The sequence below is a fragment of the Kogia breviceps genome, chromosome 8, assembly GCF_026419965.1.
Source record: "Kogia breviceps isolate mKogBre1 chromosome 8, mKogBre1 haplotype 1, whole genome shotgun sequence".
Lineage (NCBI taxonomy): Eukaryota > Metazoa > Chordata > Mammalia > Artiodactyla > Physeteridae > Kogia > Kogia breviceps.
The window spans coordinates 112,038,991-112,060,326 of NC_081317.1; the positions used below are offsets into that span (position 1 = coordinate 112,038,991).

Genomic DNA, 21,336 nt, shown 5'->3' on the forward strand with positions numbered 1-21,336 from the left:
TATTATGTCCCAATAAATGGAGTTCTTTCAAAAGAAAAGGTGAGCTTTTTCAAGTTGGGGATATATCAAAGACAAAACAGACCCAACTCCTTGCCCTTGTGGTGTACCCATTCCACAGGTAGGGAAGACAGACAATAAAAAATATATATATTTTTAATGGATTGAAGAATGAACGGAAAGTGATGGATTTAAGATAATGAATATATACCAATATGAAAATATGTTAACTAAATATGACAGCAAGATATTTTTTTCTAATTCAACAGAAAAGAAACTGGAAAATTTTCACATAGCATTGATGCTAGCAGAGAAAGAAGAACTGAAAATAAGGGGAGAAGAATACAGATAAATGGTGAATTAGCATTGCCATGAAGAGGGAAAGGACTAGATTTCAAAGTACAGATGGAGGGATTAGACTTACATCAAAGTGACTTTGCCAGCATGATCTGGATACAAGGAGAAAGGAAGTAAAGTCACAGGTAGGTTGATAATAATAGAGGAAATTCCATTTTATATTTTCAGGGAAAGTAAAAGGTTTCCTCCTGACAGTGAAAGGAAAAGAATAGCGATAAAGGGGTTAGAAGAGAATTCAAATGCTTGAATTATATAATTACCATCGGGCATGAGAGAGGACAGCAAAGACAGCCACTCCCATTGTTAGGGTTTATGATTTGCCCTCGTAGCACCCTAGCTGCCTGAATTTGAAAATAGAGAAGCTGGATAGTTGTGTCGTTATAGGTCCAGCAGACGGACAATGGCGCCAAGGTTACTGGCAAGAAGGTAATGCACTAATGGGTTGTGGGTTCTAGAAAAGATGAGGAACAGGGAAAAGCAAGAGAGGCCTGATAGGCAAGAAGGGGAATGCCCAAAGATCTAGAGTGCAAGTTTGAAAGCCTCACGAAGTCCAGCTTATCGATTCTTTCTTTCATGGATCGTGCCTTTGGTATTGGATGTACAAAGTCACTGCCAAACCCAAGGTCAACCTAGATGTGTACCTACGTTATCTTCCAGGAATTTTATATTTTTGCATTTTATATTTAGGCCTGTGGTCCATTTTGAGTTAATTTTTGTGACAGGGTACTGTGAAGGTCTGTGACCATTCATTATTTTTGCATGTGGATGTTCAGCTGTTCCAGCACTATTTGGTGAAAAGACTATCTTTGCGCCATTATATTGCCTTTGTTCCTTTGTCAAAGACTGGCTAAATATAAAGATCTTCCTTGACCTATGATGTTGTTACATCCTGATAAACCCATCATAAGTTGAAAATATCATAGGTCAATAATGCATTTAATACACCTAACCTACCCCTTAGGGGGACATTGTTCCCTCCTCTCTGACCCCATTTTGGCCAAGAAGACCCAGTCTGAACCAGCTGTATAAAAAAACAAATAAGATAAAATTTAAAAATTAAAAAAAAAAAAAGACCCAGTCTGGATATTGCTGGCAACTTGCAAAGAATTTTTTCTTCTCCCAGTTTTGATCTACTTGGCATTGCTGACAAATGCCACCTAGGAAAGACTACAGCACTTCGTGGTTCTCTTCTGTGGCCTGGATGCCAGGGTTTTTTGAGGATCCAGAAGTCACCCTGAGGAGGGGGAAGTTGTCATGACAACCTCTAGTGGTCTGGGGAGAAGGATGGATTGACTCCCTTTTTCCCAAGAGATGTCACATAACACCCAGCATAGAGAGGGGGAGCTGCTCCCAGGTACTACAAGGGAACATGCACCCTGATGTCCAGAATTTGATTTGCTAGAGTCACTTGTGGTAAGACTACAGGGGCCAAGCTGAAACCAAAATTGGTACAGAGACACTGTGCGTGATATGAATCACACAGGGGCTGGAGGAAACTGTACCAAACTAGAGAGGCAGTACCTTTTCTGAAAGTGCATCCACAGATGTCTTGGTGACTACGGTTATAAGAGATGAGTGTGTACCTATCATACTGGGGCTTTTCCTGGAGTTGAGGTCATTGTCAGAGCAAATAAGGGTTTGTTTACTCCTGCAGCCAATGAACTGTTCACCTCAAGGCTATTGCTGTACAGACAAGAAAATGAAAATGGAAGAAAGGGAAATCCTATAGTCGTTTATCATCCAGCCAGAGTGTTGTAGACTCAGAGAGGAATGATCTTTACTGCTTACCAATGTTGCCGGCCACTAAGGAGGGCTACCCTTCCCAAGGCATGGAGAGACAGAAGGTCAAGTCAATATAAGCTTGAGAAATCTTCTGGTTTCTGGAAAAAAAAAAAGAAGTAGATCCAAACTTTTACTGAACCATTTTTTAAAAAGTTCTACTGACATCTGACATGCTATAGACTGCACATAATTAAAGTGTACAATTGGATTTGTATGATGTACATATAAACACACGAAACTGTGGTAACCGTTCTAAAGAACACTTCCATCACCCCTATATTCACCATGTGCACTTTAGTAATCTCTCCCTGCCCTCACTGACCCTCCGGGAAACCATTGATTGACTTTCTTTGACAGTAAATTAGTTTGTATTTTCTAGAATTTCACATGACTGGAATCATAACATGTTTGCTTTTCAAAAAAAATCCTGGTTTCCTTCATGGCTCATAATTATTTTAAAATTCATCAACGCTATTTCTGTGAATAGTTCATTATCTTTATTGCTGAGTAGTGTATTCCACTGTATGGATACGCCAGTACTTGTTTACCTATTCAGCTGTTAATAGACATTGGGGCTGTTTCCATTCTGGGGCTATTACAAATAAAGCTGCAATTTTATTATTTTTTTTGCGGTACGCGGGCCTCTCACTGCTGTGGCCTCTCCCGTTGCGGAGCACAGGCTCCGGACGCGCAGGCTCAGCGGCCATGGCCCACGGGCCCAGCAGCTCCGCGGCATGTGGGATCTTCCCGGACCGGGGCACGAACCCGTGTCCCAGGCGCGGGCTCTCAACCACTGCGCCACCAGGGAAGCCCTTTACCTGTCTTTTATCTCTAAATCCAGAAATAAATATGAACATTAAGGAAGAACCTAATAACAAGGATTCATTGGTCAAAGTATACGTGGCAGGTCCTGTAATGGGTGCTTCACAGGACGCCAGTTTACTCTGCACCTAACAGTCCAGGGCACTTTGGGCCATAGACATTGTGTAACCAGCCCAAGATCATACCCTCAGCACAAAGGTAGGGACGGCATTTGAACGCACCTCTGTCAAAGAGCTGAGTTTGCTGGAAGGAGCAGAGGCTTGGGTTTGAGCCCAGGTGTGTTGCTAAATCTCAAAGTCTGACCTTGGGAGAGATTACTTGTCTTCCATGAGCCTCAGTTTCTTCATCTGTAAAACGAGGGGAGTAATATTTACTTTGCAGGATTGGAAAAAGGATACAATGAGATAACATGCAGAAGAACGAGAATATAGTAGCTATCCAAAAGTGGTCAGCTCCTCTGCTGTAGCTTGCAGAGGCAAAGCCAAGACAAGAATCCTTGACCCTGGTGTTAGAAGAAACTGCCTTATTTTTAACAGGGCTTTTCAGTTTCAATGAGGAAAAAGCCTATTTCTGTGTTGCTTTATATGTGATCATTTAAAAATTAAACAAGCTTTTATCTATCAGGTGACTGATCTGTCACAGGTAGATCAGTCACCTGACAGGCTGGGGCCCTCACAAGCTGGGACCTGTGACTAGGCATATTTTGGGATGTCTGTGCTCACCCCTGGGCACAGGACAAAGGAAAATCAAGTGGAGACTGGCCTTTCTTAACGAGGCAGGGCTGAGCTGCAAGCACTAGTGTGTGTGTGAAAATATAATGTGATCACGGAATTCTGATTTGAATTTAAGTCTGTTTTTAACTTGTGTTTCTTAAAGAAATCACTATCCAATCATGGTGAAAAGTACTGCTCAGCTACAATTATCTCAAAAAAATAAAAAGTTTAATTTAAGGAAAAGAAGAAGGAGGAGTACCACTCAGGAGTCAGCCACACTTGGAGTCAAAGTCAGCTCCTTCTATTTTCTAGATGAGTGACCTTGGCCAAATTGCCTAACCTCCCCAAACCTGTTTTCCTCATCTGTAAAATGACCACAGTAATAACCACCTCACAGTTTGGTAGTGAATAACCAATTCCATTACATATGTAGTGCTTATTTAACTCGGTATAGTCTTCGCAACAACTTTATGAAATAGGTACTATCATCATCCTCATTTTCCTGATGAGGAAGCTGAGATTCAGAGAAGTTACGTCACTTGCCCAAGGTCACACAGCCAGTAGGCAGGAAAGCTGGATTCCAGAGGCTATGCGTTTAGCCTTTATGGGATGACTGCCCCTGAGTAAATATCAAACACCTACAATTACATCAAAGGAAAAATAATCCCTTTTTTTTTTAAACATCTTTATTGGAGTATAATTGCTTTACATTGTTGTGTTAGTTTCTGCTGTACAACAAAGTGAATCAGCTATACGTGTACATATATCCCCATATCCCCTCCCTCTTGCGTCTCGTGGGATAAAAATAATCCCTTTTAATTCGACTGTTAATTAATTTTGGTTTTTATTTTAAGAGAACTTTGTACAACACACTAAATAAAACATAACCTATAAATAGGAATGCTTTCACAAAATTACATGAATGATGGTTTGTTTCAGATTTAACCTAGTTTTAGCTAAGAATTATGTTTTTAATTACACAAATTACATTGACAATAGAATTACAGAGTTAATGTAAATGAAATTAAATAATGTTATGAGCATGGAAGATGAGAAATGTTTATCAAAAAACCACAGAGGAATGTGGAATTTGTTTCCTGGGTAAAGAGTGCTTTCTTTGGTTTTCAAATATACTATACATAATGTCCTTTAGATATTTTGAAATCAAAATGTACATTTAATATAAACTATCAAAACATTCTTCTTCCAAACCGCCACACCCACGTATTTTTTCCAATCTTACTTTTAAGTTATATAAAAGGGTAATCACAGTATATGGGAATTTTCACCATTTTCCATCTTCTCTCAAACACATATCTTGTATTTCTCTGTTCTTTTCTTTATTCAACATGTATTAAGCACAGACCCTGCCCTGGATGCTCAGGACACAGCTTGAAGACACTCAGAGACAGGAAGGTAATTACAATAATGTGAGTGAGAAGTGTTTCCACTGTAGAGCTCTCCAGCTCCGTGGGAAGACAGGTGAAGAAAGCGGGAGGGGACTATACTCAGGTGAGCAGATACTGTATGGAAGAGTCCTGAGCCTGGACAGTGGGGTAGGTTGTAACTGATGTGGCTTCCCAGGCTGTAAAGAGGGGCTACAAGAAAGATATGGGGAGTGGAATGCCCCCCATGCCATGCCCTGGGGTTGAGATAGTCTAAGGGTTTTAAACATCAGAATATCTAAACATTCTGTGCTTTGGAACTTTTCTTGGGAGGAGTGTGGAAACCGAATTGGATCTAAGACATTTGGGGGCAAGGAAATCATTCAGGAGTCTAACTGCTGCTGCTGTCACAGGAAAAAGTATAAGGGTCTGAACAAAGGCAGTGGCCGTGGAAACCGACGGGAAGGAAAGGGGTTGGGGGTAGATCCCAGTCCTTCCTTTTGTGCTAATAAACCTGTTTCTCACATTTTTCTCCATCTCGTGTGTATTATTTGTTAATGACCCAGCAGTAATTAGTTGAACTAATATTGTTATTATTTTGTGCCAGACGTAATTTCATTGTTGCACGGAATCTGAGGCACAGAGTTGAAGCGACTTGTCCAAGATCACACAGCTGGGCGGGGGAAGAGAGACAAGATCCCAACCAGCTTCCTGTGAGTCCACAGCCAATGCTCTTCCAGTTCACCCACCCACTCCCACAATGCTTCCTGTTTCCAGTTCTTCTCTCAGTGACTGGTAGCCTTTTAACCAGAATCCGTCCCCTTCCTTTCTTAAAAGAATAACTTATTGGCTTACTAATCTTTCCAACTACTGTCCAATCTATTGCTTTCCATATCACGTTGGTCTGGAGCCTCTGCAATATTCATCTTCTCATCAGGCATTTTTTCCCTCAAATTTCAGCCATTTGGTTTCTGTGCCATCTAAATTTACTGACGTTGATTACTGTCTGGAAAAATTCAAAGTATTTCTTCATCCTTCCTTCCCTGTGCTTATCAGAGTACTTTGTGTGAGTAACAACTCCTTTACTCTTGAAACTCTTTTCTCCATGTGTGCTGCAACACTTAGCTTTCCCAACATGTCCCTGGGTCACTCCAGAGGCTCCTTCTCTGGCTTTTAAGGTGTTCTTTCTTGATAAAGAAAAGCAGTTCCTTTTCTCCTTCTATGTTCTGTGCCTGCCCCTAGAGGTGTTGGGTTTTCTTTTGTTTCCTATGTTTGTTTAAATCCTCTGCTGTTCTCTTTCAACGTGAAGACTTCTGTGTCAGTGATTTACTGACAACGTACGTTTCACACAACCTCCCCAAACATGACTGCCCTGCCAGTCACCTTGTCAGCCGGTGACGAAGAAGGTACACAAAGGATTCATTCTGCTGTGTAAGCTTTCTGACTGACCCCCACCTCCCCAGGTGCTTAAATTTCTTTGATCATGAAAATAAACGCCAAGCAGGTATTAAGCTTACAGAATTAGAACTGAAGCCTGCAGGTGAGAGAGAGAGAAAGACAGACAGACAGACAGACAGACTAGGTCAGCTGAATATTCCCGGCTGAATGCATCTCAGTTCACAGCTCAAGCTCAAGTTCCTGGAGGACCAGGAACCTCTGTCCATACTTAACTCATAGCCTCCAGAGCTAGTATGACTCAACCAGCAAGCATACCATTGAACCAGCACTTCACCAGGCTGACAGCGAGTCTGGGAGTCCTGCGCAGTCAGTGATGACAATTCTTGCTGAGCATTCTCAGGACGCCCCAGGATTGATACTGATCTGAAACATAAGTGCCAATAAGACTCCTATTTCCAAGATTCAAGAGTTCCAGCCTTGAAATGATAGGATCCAGGGGTTTCTGTTCCGAGCACAGTGCACCTTTCATCTCCAACATCTATACAGGTTTGTCCAAAACACAATGAAGAAAGAAAAAACAAAAAACCCAAGAAACCTACAACGGTGTTCGTTCGTGACCTCTGCTCCCTCCATCCCCACCCCAATGTCCAGGAGATGGGAATTCAGACAAACACTTAGACAAAAAAGCAACATCCCTAAAATTGTGCTTTACTGTTTGCTGGGTTTGTTTGTGGGTTTTTTTCCCGGTTTTATTTTTCTTTGGGGGGGGGATGGGGGAGGAGAGGGGAGGACCTGGGCGCAGAGGAGGAATCCAGGCTCTCAAGCCTCTCCTCCACCCTTCTTTTGTGGGGTGGTCTTCAGCGCACTGAAAGGAACACTTCTTGGGGAGCACCCTTTCTGCTTGGTGCCTCCCCCCGTCTGTCGGGCAGCCACAGGCAGAGGGGAGGCTCTGATCTGGGCTTGGCTGCGAGCCAGGAAGGCAAAGATCGCGGAGCCGGCGCGCTCAGGGCCAGGTGACACAATCGTGGGTGCCCGGCGCTGCTTGACAGCTTCATCCCCGCCCACTGGCAGGAGAGCGCGGCCGGGCGGCACGCGCGCGCGCAGGGTCCTTAAAAGCGGCGGCCGCGCGGAGACGCCGAGCTCGCCCACCGCGCGCAGGCGGAGACATGCACGTGAACGGCAAAGTGGCGCTGGTGACCGGCGCGGCCCAGGGCATCGGCCGAGCCTCCGCCGAGGCGCTGCTGCTCAAGGGCGCCAAGGTAAGCGAGGCAGGGCGCACGGCGCGAACCCCGCCGGCCCACCCGAGACCCGCCCCCCAGCCGGGGCCCCGGGGGATGGGGGCAGCGACCTAGGCTGAGCCCCCGGTGCCCGCCGTGCAGTCTCCAGAGCTGCCCAGGCTGGCGCGCTCGAGCTTACCTCGAACGCTCCGGGAGAGAGAACCCGAACTGTAAACTGCCCCATCTCAGGTCCCAAAGAGGAGCGTCCTGTGGTCTCGTCATTGTTGGTCTATTTCAGGAGCCCTGCGGGATCTCGCTTCCTCTCCTCTCGTCTGTAGGTAGCGCTTGTCGATTGGAATCATGAAGCAGGTTTAAAGTGTAAAGCTGCCCTGGATGAGCAGTTCGAACCTCAGAAGACTCTCTTCATCCAGTGCGATGTGGCCGACCAGGAACAACTAAGAGGTAAGGGCGGGGAATCCATCCATCCACGCGGAGCGTGCCTTGAGCAAAAGCAGCAACCTGAACGCCACCCCCGGCCAGAGATCCAGCCTGGGGCGGGCGGCCGGCTACCTCCTGGAGAGCAGCTACCTCTGAGCTGCAAGAGATAGCCGGGACTGTTACATTTCCTCGGACGTCCCAGTAGCCCTAAAAGCTAAGGGGGAAGAAAAGCCAAGCATGCTTGAGAAGTCCTTTTATTTTAGTTATTTGGCCGCACGTAATGTAATCAAGATTCCTTGGTGTATTCCAAGAATACAGGTGCTGCTACAGTAATTATTAAATGATTGAACTTGCAGATGGAACTGGGAAAGACAAAGTAGCCTAGGCGAGTATGGCAAACAACTTGTCCCAGAAAGCTGGAAGACACAGAGTCCAATGACAATCAAATGTGGCAGTGTTTCTCTTTGGAACATACTAGAATGAAAGGTCAAGGGTTGTCATCACAGACGTGCTGGATGCTTTTAACCACATGCTCGCTCTGGTGTTTCCCCTATGAAATGATACTTTAAGAACAATAATAGCTGTACTGTAGTCTTAGAATTGCAGAAGAAAAGTTTCTACCAGACTTTCCTCAATGCTTTCCTGTTTCCGTCTACTTACTTAAAATAGACCAATCTAGTTGTGAAATATCAGGGACCGAATCGGTGTAGACAATTAACAGATTTGGTCATATAGAAACCCAATAGATCTATATGAAAAACATACACATTCTTCTGGGGAAAAAAGGGAAAATAAAATATTTGTATTTCACAAAGGTTTTTTGAAAGACTAAGCAAATTATTAGGCAGAACTTTAGTCGAGGGACCAAAAATATCTTCACAAAAGTCACTCTGGTACTTCTGTTCTTAACGTGGATGTGTGTGTTTTCGAAAATGTTGGGCTGTTCTGTGAGAGAGTGAAAATGGAGCTATCTATATGTTCGAAGGAAATCAACTGCTGTTCAGGGAAATTGTTTTCAAGGAAATGGTACAATTAAAATCTGAAAATGTTATAAAGACCTATAACATGGATTACAAGCCTGAGCAGAAGAGACCTGTAAACACAGTGCCAGTTGCTGGAGGATAAAGCTTTGCTGGTCGCACAGGATAGTTTTTCATCAGGGATAAAGTCATGTCAAATCCCAACAGCCGTGCTGACGGACTAGGGAGCAGATTCCCTATAGATCATCTGAAAGCTGTTTCTGTCTGAATTTATGTAGTTTCACATGTGACATTTAACCTTAATTGTTTTGCTTCTCAGTATTTAAAATTAGTACCTTGACTGTAAACACATTCCTTAAGGATAAGTGATTGTGAAGGAGGAAACCAGACACATAATGAGTGACCCGCAGAAGACATGTTGGTCGTGAGAAATCCACATGTTGTCTGGACATCAGCGTCTATTTGCATTTTCGGAAAACATGGCATTGGCTCTTCCAGTGTCAGGATTTAATGCTGCCTACAACTTTTAAAGCTGCTTAGACATGTGGACAGAGAGACTTCATTGAAATCATAAAAATACAGAGGTGAAAAAAGTTCTTGGAGATGACTTACAGATGAAAAATGCAACCTAAGGAGTTTAGGCAAATTACAAAGAGTGCCACTGCATATAAATGTCAGCAAGAGTTATCAATAGATTGTTAGTTGCTTGAGCCCCAAATTCAGTGGTGTGTTATAAAGAAGAAGACACCGATGTATAATTTGGTGTGTTCTACATCGGTAAGGGCAGAGTATAAGGAATAGAGTGGACACCGAAAGAGGGAAGAAAAGTAAAGAAACAATCAGACGTCCGTATTTGACAACCTAACTTCCTGTAAGGTGGATGTGGAGTTCTGAAGAGTAGAATACATTTAAGATGAAATGCAAAAATTAACAATAATAATATTCCTTAGATCTTTTCTACTGGAGGACCTTTTCTGGAATCAACTTGAGATCTTAAGAAGCATTTTAAAGATTCTTTGAAAAAGTGAACAGTTTTTATATATTTTGTTGTTTTCCATTCCAGTACAGTAAAAGGTACTGTAAAGGGTACATATTAGAAAGTCTTGGCACTAGTTTTGGCAGATAACTTGCATAGTAATTTATCCATTTGGCAAATCAGTCCATATTCTGTCTTCAATATGTCTGGTGGCTGTTAATAATTCTTTAATTTTACTTCAATCAATATAAAGTTTATGCGGATCTGTTTTTTTCAAGGAACTCATACGTTGGACCCAAGACCCGAGAACACATTTCTATCATTTGGAAGAATAACCACAATTGTTATCTATAGTTTCAAGGAATAGAACTAGAACCAGTGGTAAAAGGCCCAGGGAAACAACAGAACTATGTAAAAGGCTACTTTGAGAAATAATGTTTCGCAATACCAAGGGGTGAAGCCTAATTTTAACTGGTCAAGGAGGGTTTGCAAGGACTGGAAATGTGGTTGGACAACGTAACGAGGGACCTTCAAGCCTCAGAATCTATGCAGACTTGACCTTCCTTGAACATAGTTGTTATACAAACTTGCAATACAAAGCTGTCAAAATAGAAAAAGAAAAGGCAAACAGCGAAGTTACGATAATCAAATAAAATCAACTGAATGAAAAATAGACTTACTAGGATATCCAAATGCACTGAAATGATCATAATGGATCTGGATACATAACTGTTTAATATGACACTTTATGGAGAAAATATGGCTTATTTTTAAAGGGATGCTTGTCCTAGTCTAAGCCACAGAGCGTCAGTAACTTCTTAGGGACAGAGATGCTGGCTGCCCAGACTGACTTCTAAGAGCTCTTAGCATAGGGTGCTCAGTTCTCTAAAATTTACACCACTGAGTTGCTGCTTACAGAACTTTAATGTGCATACAAATCATCTGCGGATCTTATTAAGGTTAAGATTCCGATTCCATAGGTCTGTGGTGGCCACCGGTTCTGCATTTCTAGCAGGTTCCCATTTAATACTGATTGATGCTGCCCGCTCACAGAGCACACTTGAGAAGCGAGGCAGGAAGTCACAGTCTAAGAGTATAACTTTCACGAGAAGGGTGGATGAATTAAAGCCTCATTTCAGGGCATAGACTGTGATAAGTGTGTCTGTGCAAAATAGGAACGTATCTATGATGTCTTTTTTCTTTTTTTTTTTTTACTAGATACTTTTAGGAAAGTTGTAGACCACTTTGGAAAACTGGACATTTTGGTGAATAATGCTGGAGTGAATAATGAGAAAAACTGGGAAAAAACTCTGCAAATTAATTTGGTAAGCTGTCTTAGCCATGTTCATGGTCTACAATTATTTAATAAAATGTTTTAAAAGGAAAAAAGGGTTTTTTTTTCATGGAAACAATACAATGACCTACAATGTAGAAAAAGGGAAGTTATAAAAAGCTGGGGAAAAAAGCATTTCCTTTTACAAATAGGAAGACATCTGAGGTTTTCAATTATGAAAATAAATCTGTCTTAAAATATTAAAAGGAAATACAAGAAAAAAAACATCGTTTACTGTATAACTTAGGAGTTGGTAAACTACGGCCCTCAGGCCAAATGAGCCTGCCACCTGTTTTTGTGACCTGCAAGCTAAAAATGGGCTTTACATGTTTTAACAGTTGAAAAAATAAGAAAAAGAAGGAAAAAAAGAAAAATATGAATATACAAAATTCAAATTTCAGTGTCTATAAAGTGTCATTGGAACACAGCCAAGGTCATTTATTTACATGTTGTCTCTGGCTACTTTCATGCTACCGTGGTAGAATCAAATAATGTGACAGAGGCCCTAATGCCTGAAATGTTTACCATCTGACTCCTTGTAGAAAAAAAAATTCCCAACCCCTGGCTTAACTTACGTACTTAAAAAATAAATCTTTATTCCAGGACTATAACAGAAAACAAGGCTAAAGTGACCGTTGGACTCTGTAATTGTTAAGATTTTTATCCTGAATGCTGGTGTGTGTGTGCATGCGTGTGTGTAATTCCCACAATGTCTGATGATTATTTAGCTCTTCCTTGAATTGTAAACATGTAGAATAAGGAAATAAAATTTGTTTTATTCGTTATATCATAAGCTTGCTGATTATCTTATTTTATAAACAGATGACATAAGATATTAGGGTCTAGTAACAAACTTTAGCTAAGCCAAATGTCAGAGCTGGGCGGGGCATGGGGTCACCCTGTTTTTGGTAAGGTTTTTCTTACTAGTCTTGCAAAGCAGGCACATGTAAAGTACGAGGGGCAGCTGTGTGTATAGAAATGCACAGGGAGTGGTCCCTACTTCACCACATCCAACTCCTTAAAAACAGGAACCATGTGATATTTTTCTTTGTTCTTCTCTCAGTAATCAACACAATATCTTGAAGATAGTGCTTAGTCAATAAATGTTTGACTTGAATTGACATTCTCATGAGTAATGACTTAACTGTAATAACTTGACAGGAGTAATGAGAATTAGCCTAACTCACAAGAAAGCTGAATCTGTGAGTACCACTTTGATAAGGTACAAGCTTGACAGATGCCTAAAATCCTTTGACCCAGAACAAAAGGTACTATTTTAAAGTACAAACACTCTCCTTCCAGTTCTTTCTAAAATTTGTCTCAAGTGTTCCTGGATATCATTATAGTTCAAAATAACTTTAAAACCTATTTGTCAAGTGTCCCTCAAAATCTTTCTGGTGTGTGTGTGTGTGTGTGTGTGTGTGTGTGTGTGTGTGTGTGTGTGTGTGTATGTGTTTAGAGACATGACAACTGCTGTTCCTGAGTTGAGATAATTCTGATTTTCTTCTACTTTAGGCTAATAATGTAGTGAAATAAAATGAAACATTTTCATACTCTGAACCATACTTACATCTCTTGGCTAAATCTTACTTTATCATGGTATATCCATGTCTAAGATACCATTGAATTTGCTTAGTTAATATGTAATTTAATTTTATATTTGTGTCTCTGTTATAAATGATAAGAGCTTATAATTTTCTTTTCTTAAAATATTTCTATTTGGTTTGGCTGTCAGCTATTCCTTTGCCTACTTCTATCTCCTTGATCTGTCTGTTTCTGAATAGCATGTAGTCATATCTCAAATGACAAATGTCAACTTGCCTACCTCTTTCAGTCATTCTGTCAGTGTGAATTCTACATAAATGGCTGGTGATTATAATTTACTGATCTTTGATTTTTTAAAGTTGTAGCCCCATTTGCAACCTGTGATTTTTGATTTGTTTTATATTTCCAGAAATAATATTGGTACCCTATGTTTTCTTTTGATTCATATTTACCTAGGCATATCTTTTTCTATTTCTTTATTTTGAAAATGAAAGTAACCTTTTATGTGAATTTTGTTTCTTGCTAACAGTATAATGTGAGATCTTAGTTTTCAAATCACATCTAGAAACAAATCCTTTTTATATGTGTGAATTTAAGCCACTCATATTTATTTTTACTCTTCTATTAGGACTTATTCCTTCCACTTTAGTTCATACTTTATGGTCACCAAATTTTCTTTCTGTTTATGTTCTTTTTCCATTCTTGTCTTAAATTCCATTGGATCACTTTAATTTTCTTCAGCTGGTAAGAAAACCATACATTTTATATGCAGTCTTTCGTGGTTATCCCTGACTTATTATGAACCATACTTCATTACATCCTTTGGTTGCCAGATTTAAAATAATTTTTTTTGGAATATGCAACCAATTGGAAACTGCAGCAATTTTTAAAAACATGTTTTTATAAACTTATGCCCCTCTCCAAAACCACATAAAGTGACAAGACTTTTTTTTTGAATCAAGCTATGCTAATGAAAAAGCACAAATCACACAGCAGCTCTCTCCCTAGAACATCACTACTAATTTTAGTTTCATCAGTAAAACTACAGATATTTTATAGATAGAGGTCCCTAGGGTATAAAGTTCCTATATTCAGTGCATTCATAATGGGCACCTACTGTGCCTTTCTTCTGAGAAATCAGCTGTCCGAAAACATGTGCAATGATTAGAGTTAATATAAAGAAACATGAAAATAGTGAAGAGATTGTCTCAGAGGTAACAGGATTCGAATTATCTATCTTCATCCAGTGGAGAGGGCATGTTTGCTTTAATATAATAAATATACAGGTGAATAAACACCTGCTCCAATCTGGAAAGTTCCTGCATTATCTGCAAATAGAAAATTCTGCAAGACGGGAATTTTATTTGCCCTGTTTGGTTACAACTCACTCTCCTGGAGCTGGCCTTTATTTTTCTTTGAACTCTGCTGACAAAGGCCACTCCTTAGCTTAACTCCAGGGACTGATGACATTTATTTAATATTACATAAAAAGAACAAGCTATAACCTTTGTTACCCATATATAACTTAAAAACAAGTTACTTCCCCTCCTACTTACAACACCCATTGCAAAAGTAGATTAGAGTCTGACCAATCATTATCCTTATAACTTGATTATCTCTCTTAGTATAATGCAAATATTTGTGTGTGGTTTGTATAATAATTTTTTTCAACTCTGCTCTGGATGTAATTTACCTCCTTGTACAATTCCCTGTGTGGTCTCTTGCATATTTTTCCATGTTCTTGTCCATGTCAGAGAGTAACAGCTTAAAGGACCTCACCATGTATCTTTCCCTCTTCTGAAATTTTATACAACATAATTTATACCATCCTTATAAGGCATGTCAATTTTTAAATTTTATTAGAATTATTTCTATACATGTATAACTTATGCTAGTCTACTGTAAGTTCCTTGAAGGCAGAAAATTTTTGTTTTGCATACATAGATGTTCAATTAAAGTGTATTAGAAAAATTAACTGCTATTCTATGATATTTTGCATACATGGATATTCATTTTTGTGTTTCAGCACAATGTTTGGATGGTTTCCTAACACATCAGTGTTGCAAACAGTGTACAACAAACAGTATACATGTCCTTCCACTTTTACTCCTTAGCAAATTTGCCCTTTCTTTATTCTTCAGCCAGCTGCTCTCACCACTCTTCCCACACAGGAGATCCAGTAAACCTCTTCCCAGTCTTTTGTTCCCACTAGGCCCCTCTGTGCTTCCTCACTCTGAAACCAGCCACAGCTGCCTTATTTATAGCTGCTCAGGCACACAGGGAATGTTCAGGAAAGAATGAGTCTTTGTGTAACTCTCAAAGGTTGGTCTGGCCATTGGGCAGAGGTAGACTTAACTCTGAATATTGATAAGGCCATTTGGTAATGTATTTATTTAATAAGGCCATTTGGTAATGTATTTATTTTACTTTTTGAAGCTTTAATAAACCTAAATAATTCATTCCCACTCAGATGGGACTTACAATCTAATTTGGACATATGACTAACTTACAGTGACTCCTTTAGTATAGTCAAATAAAAATTAAACAAAATAGATGGCTATTGTTGGGGATTTTAAAAAAGATTTGTTTCAGACCTGAATTTAAAATTCATGAACTTTTATTTCATGTCTCTGTTCTTGAGTTTCCCAGTTTGTGAAAGGATGAAGGTAATCCTCTTACCTCTAAGGTTGGTTAAGCATCAATAAACCATAATTTGTATGAAGCATCCAGCACGGTGCTACTACATAGCAGTCACTCAATAAATTGCATTTCTCATCCAGAGACTAAAAACCTACGTTTTCTTCATTTGCACTATCTCATTTCTAAACGAGGTGGGTCCCTCTGCTTTATACTGCCTCTAGTGAAGAGTTGAGGAAATGGATAGAAACAGTGTTGTCAAGTGTACTCCTTTTTCTTGGTTCCAAGGGTGTTGATTACACCTTAAATTAGTAACTACTTTCTGTTATTGCTACTCTGCCATATCTAAAGATCCCATTGAAATGTTATAGTTAGGGAAAGCTTGCTAAATTTTATAAGTAGCTTCTGCAGGGGGGAAGACAATCATATCTACCCCCTAAATAAGCAGGAATTTTAAAAGATTGAACATGGAAGAATAAAAGATGAGAAAAGGTTTAAGGAATAAAATGATCATCTATATTAGTATCCCTTGAGAACTGGCTGGAGAAAAAACAAGAAACCTGAAAGGCAGAGTATCATGATTTAGATGACAGAATCTTTTAAAAAACTGCTTTAATTACAGTGTAGCACAAGAACCATAAATAAACTAAAAGCAACTGCAGACTGGAGGGAAATTAAATAAAGGAAATGACAGATTAGGAAAATTCCGTAGTGAATACATACACACACATACACACAAATGTTATAGGAGCATATATACATATATGTGTGTATAACAGGAAGACATTATGCCTAATAAGAGGAGTTAAACAAGTTCATCTATCCATTTATCTGTATTACTAGAGAATTATTTCCAGGATAGGGGAATTTATGAGAGTGGTTTTAAGTTATAGAATGCTTTAACTTGTTAAAAAATAAAAAGTATGTTAACATTTGGAATACTATACAATTTCAGTATTACATATAAAAATTGTCTCTTCGTAACTAAAATTGTTGAGTAAGCATGTGTTAATTATATCACTTTGTCAATAACTGAATTTTCATTTATCCTCACTAAGTAAAAGTAGACATTGGATTTTCCTCTTTTTTTGTTTGAGAGTCAAATACAAAAATTTAACTACCTTTACAAAATGGACTAAAATAATACTATAGATTCCAGCTTTTTTTGTATTTGTAGCGAGAACATATCTGTAATTTTTGTTTTCTTTTTTTCCCAAGATGCTTGATATTACAATGGCCCAATCTATACAATGTATAAACATTGCCAAAAGGCCACAAATATATTTAGGAAACATTTTTATTCTATGTTTTTCTAACAATTCCATTAATATATGATCTGGGATATGGAAGAAGTTGTCAAAGTAAAGGAAAAGAGGTGAAAATTTCTTGTATGTACAGCTAAAACCTTAGGCTTTGTTTTGCAGGTTTATCCTAAGAAGGCTTTCATTTGAAAAGTTACTCAGTTCTTAACCTGATAATGGATGGCAAGAGAATCCTTTGCCTTCTCCATCAAAAACCAGGAAATAAGTCTGGCTTTTAAAAAAAAATTTAAAACATTCCCAAATTTTCTATTTGGCTGCATCTTGTAGATGTTGAAAACACAAAAGCAGGTGTCAGCAAAGCTATAAATACCTGAGAATAAAAGCATAGCGCCAATACACACAAACAGAAATTCTGTTCAGACATGCTGGAGACTTGGGCAGAAACACACAGAATCTAACTGACTTCAGTAATTTCAGCCATCTACATTCTTTTCCTTCTTATATAAACCATTAAGGTTTTGTTTTTCCTTTTTAAAGGGAATCATGGGCAGGTTTCACTCATTCTCCCTAAGCCTACTTAATATCAAACTGCTGCATGGCTTAAGTGACTAGAATCTTCAGCTGACTTTTTTTGTGCTAGAACTACTGTTAGGTAGAGAGGCAACTCTGGATCCTTGTCCAAAAAACTCCAAAAGGACTTTTTAAAATAAAAAGAAGGTAACCACCAATATATACCCTCAGGTTCAGACTCGTTATCTCATTATCTGTTGTATTATTTTCTTTGCAGTGTTGTAAAGAATGAGAGATGTAGGAATTAAGATGTTGAAAGCAAATTTTCACCTTTCAAAAGTCTGAGTTGGAAGGGAGAGGAGTTCTTAAATCTAAAAGGGAATGTAAGGTTTCAAATATGTTTCATGTCACAAGTTGATTTTGATAGTGGTTAATTCTTAAGTGTTAGAATAAAACCGAAAAGGTGCCTATACATGGGTGTGAGTAGCAAAGCAGAGTAAGTTTTCAAAGGGACAGCTGCAGGAGGGATGAACAAAATTAAGTGATTTCATTACTGAAGACCCTATGTCCAAGGGACAGAAACCCCTTGCTCAGACTGGGTACAACAGCTATGTGATCTCATGCGACACAGAGCTCAGGATTGCTTGACGCCGCAGCTCCCAGATCTCATTCCCATCTGCCAACCATCCCGGTGGTTTCCTCTTAAAGATGCTACCAATATAACTTCATTCCAGCCATCGCCCCCATACAAAGCAATGAAAAAGGAGTAACGCAATCATTTCTTCCTGGTTTTCTTAAGAGCAATGAAAATTTTCTCTGCAGAGTCCTCTTCCATCGCCCTCCCCAACCCAGACCCCACCTCCAACGGATTGCTTCTCGGGTCTCGCCAGAAATGGTCACAGTTGGCTCCTAAACCAGTCACGGGCAAAGGGGAATGGAATTTCTGTGACTGAAATAGATTAATCACTGTCTGTACTCAAACAGGGGAGATCACCTTCCTCTGTATTACATGCAGAAGAAGTAGACACAAATGCAAAATAGAAGAAGGAAATCAAAACTGTGTAGGAAATCGAGGGTATCCACTATTACGTATTCCAAGATCCAACAGAATGAAACAGAGCAGACAGATGTGGAACAGTTGGACAGGAGAACCATGTACTAAGAAGGGTGAATACATTTTGTATCCAGTATTTAGAAAAGAAAAGGAATATACAGAACCCATGAATATGCTGAGGATTCGTGAAAGTAACAAGACACTTGGAAAATAACCTTTATCATAAAATCTCAGATCAGGCAACTAAGTGAAGTTTTGCAGAGATGTGATGAGCTCTACACGTTTAGGCAAATAAAAGAATCTAGTCAATGTGTCTAAAAAAACACAGCCACTTCAAAACCTTTCATTGATAACATGTGCAGGAATCTCCCTCGGTGTCTGGGATAGCAATAAAAACTTTGGTGTGTGACCATATGATAAAGTGTAATAGCTCTGTTGCTTTTCCCATTTCTGCCCCTGGACTAGGTTTCTGTCATCAGTGGAACCTACCTGGGTTTGGATTACATGAGCAAGCAAAATGGAGGTGAAGGCGGCATCATTATTAATATGTCCTCTTTAGCAGGTAAGGACAATTATCATGTTAATAATGATTTCTTACTGGTAATTGGGACCACAAAAGTAACTCTTCAAAGTATATTTATTATCAACTCAGGTTTGAAATTGAAACTTGGTTTACTTTTTTTTTTTACTGGTTCTATGGAATTTTCTATTGTATAATATCAGAAGTTCAAACTCTAAGTTTATTCCTATTATCTTAAATTGTGACTTTTTAAAGTTATCTTTCTGCAGTATTATTTTTTTTTTAATGTATAGATATTTTCCCAGAGTTGCTATTTGTCAAAGGTTATTGTGAGATTCCTAAGCAGTAAAACATGTAAAAGCACCTCTGATAGACTAAAAAGGACTAAAACAAAGTTAAGGTATCTCTACTCCTGTGTGATTTTAGTAAGCGTGTCTAATTTTAAAATATGGCATATATAGTTAGTTGGGATATACTGTAGGGGAAGCCAGACTTGATCTCTACTTTCTTAGCCTCTCTGGCCTAGCCTGAGAATGAAATTGACATAAGATAGATCAACAGGAGCAAAGCATACAGGTTTTCACATGTCCATGAGAGCCCCCCTAGGAAAATGAAGACCCAAAGAAATGGCAAGGCCTCGGTGTTTATAAACGAGGTTGAACAAAGTAAGGCAATTGTGGGAAAGTGACTAAAATATATGGGGAGACTAAAGAAAGATAAAGTTATTTTAACAACGTCTGTACAGATGTCTCTTGGCCTTGACTCCAATCTCCACCGATAAGGTTTCTTTTCTCCTGGTACCGGGACAGAATGTTTTTCATGGGATTCTGTGTCCTGCTTTCAGGAAGAAAAGGGAGATTAAAGTGCTCCCTTGCACCTGCTGTTTTACAAGTGCCTTTATCTCAAATTCACCCTTATGCCCATATTTTGGGGTGGCATATTCCATCTTCCTTCAGTGCTAAACTGCAGTAATAAATAGACCCAAAGGTGTAATGGCTTAAACATAGCGTAAGCTTATTCCTCACTCATGTATCAGCGCAGGGCAAGAACCATGCCGCAGGGAACCTCTTCTGTACGCACTCTCTTGGGAAACCAGGCTGGCGGAAGCTCTTCAGCGTGGCACTTCCAGGGTTACGCTGGCCCTGAGGGACTTCCTTCTCTCTTAACGCAAAGAGCGAGAGAACCCTGAGAAGGTGTGGCTCCTCTTCTAAATCCCAGCCCTGCCGTGGCAAACCTCACCCTGCCCACCTTCCTATAGGCTTTGACCTCATGGCTCACCTCACGACAGGGAGTCTGGGAAATGTAGTCTAGCTGTGTGTCTAAGGCTGGATGTCGGAGGAGAGCTGATCCTCCTTGCCACAAAGGGCAATCCAAACTGTGTTTTATTCGGGGCAGTGTGATTTACTACGGTCGGCTGATGCCGTCTTACTCAGTATCACCTATAAACCGTTGGCAGGAACTTTTGGAGCAGAAAGACTTTACTTTGAAAATTCTGGGAAAAAAATCATTAATGGGTCTTGAATAGTTAAAAGTGAAATCATGAAATTTTAGCACCCTGACCAAATATTGACAGCAAGTCTGAAGTATCTGTGTCCAGAAAACAGTGAGACTTTCTTCAGCCATTTGGTTGGCTTCAGTTGCTGTGGTCATTGCAGAATCGGTGTTCCTCGCCGCCCGCCGCCCCACTCCACCTGTCCTCCACCTCCCAGCTGCAGTAGCACCGGGGGAGTCAGGTTTGGAGGTACCTGTGACCACACTAGTGTCTGAGGCTCAGCGTTTTTCTCATTCCTCCAGGAATCATTGTCAGATGGTCTTTAAGCCACTGTGAACTTAGCACGAGTGGAAACTTAGACATCTCCCTCTTCAGAAGTTCTCAAAAATCAACCCGCATCTCATTTTCTGAGTTGCTTCAAGACAAAAATGTCACCCCCAGAGTTATTATAGCCCTAGTTCTCTAAATTGTTCAGGGTAATCTGGTTATTTTTCCTAACATGTCATCTACTTACAAATTGTAACATTTCAAATCCAAGAGTACATGAAAAGGTGAAAGCATGGGCAATACTTAAAAGAGATATTCAGCCCCAGAGAGGGCTGAAGTTTAGAGTCTCAGAGGCTGGAACCCAAAAGGCAAATTGTCACGGCTAAATCTACACTCTTTTGAGATGAAATCGTAAGAAAACTGTATAAATGATTGGAGAATTAAGAAGAAATATTTAATAGTTTAATACAAATGTAAATGTACAAAAGAACCTACGGTGGTGATTGAGACATAAGTCCATGAATTCTCTCTTAAAGTTAAGGGGCTGGTGACACTTGGAGAACCATGAACACCACACCAGGAGACTGCTGACCTTGTATCATTGGAGGCACTGACTGCAGTCTCAGGAAGGAGAGAAGGCCTCAGGGTTGA

General features: G+C 39.8%; 1 protein-coding gene across 1 annotated transcript in view; it reads left to right on the forward strand.

Annotated features, from left to right (window-relative positions):
- The first annotated feature begins 7,270 nt into the window (after positions 1-7,270).
- Positions 7,271-21,336, forward strand: part of HPGD (15-hydroxyprostaglandin dehydrogenase) — a 32,199-nt gene continuing 18,133 nt past the window's right edge. The window contains exons 1-4 of the mRNA XM_059071052.2: positions 7,271-7,713; positions 8,010-8,133; positions 11,284-11,390; positions 18,872-18,968. Of these exons, the coding sequence (XP_058927035.1) occupies positions 7,621-7,713; positions 8,010-8,133; positions 11,284-11,390; positions 18,872-18,968 (421 nt within the window). The 5' untranslated portion in view covers positions 7,271-7,620. The remainder of the gene's footprint in view (positions 7,714-8,009; positions 8,134-11,283; positions 11,391-18,871; positions 18,969-21,336) is intronic.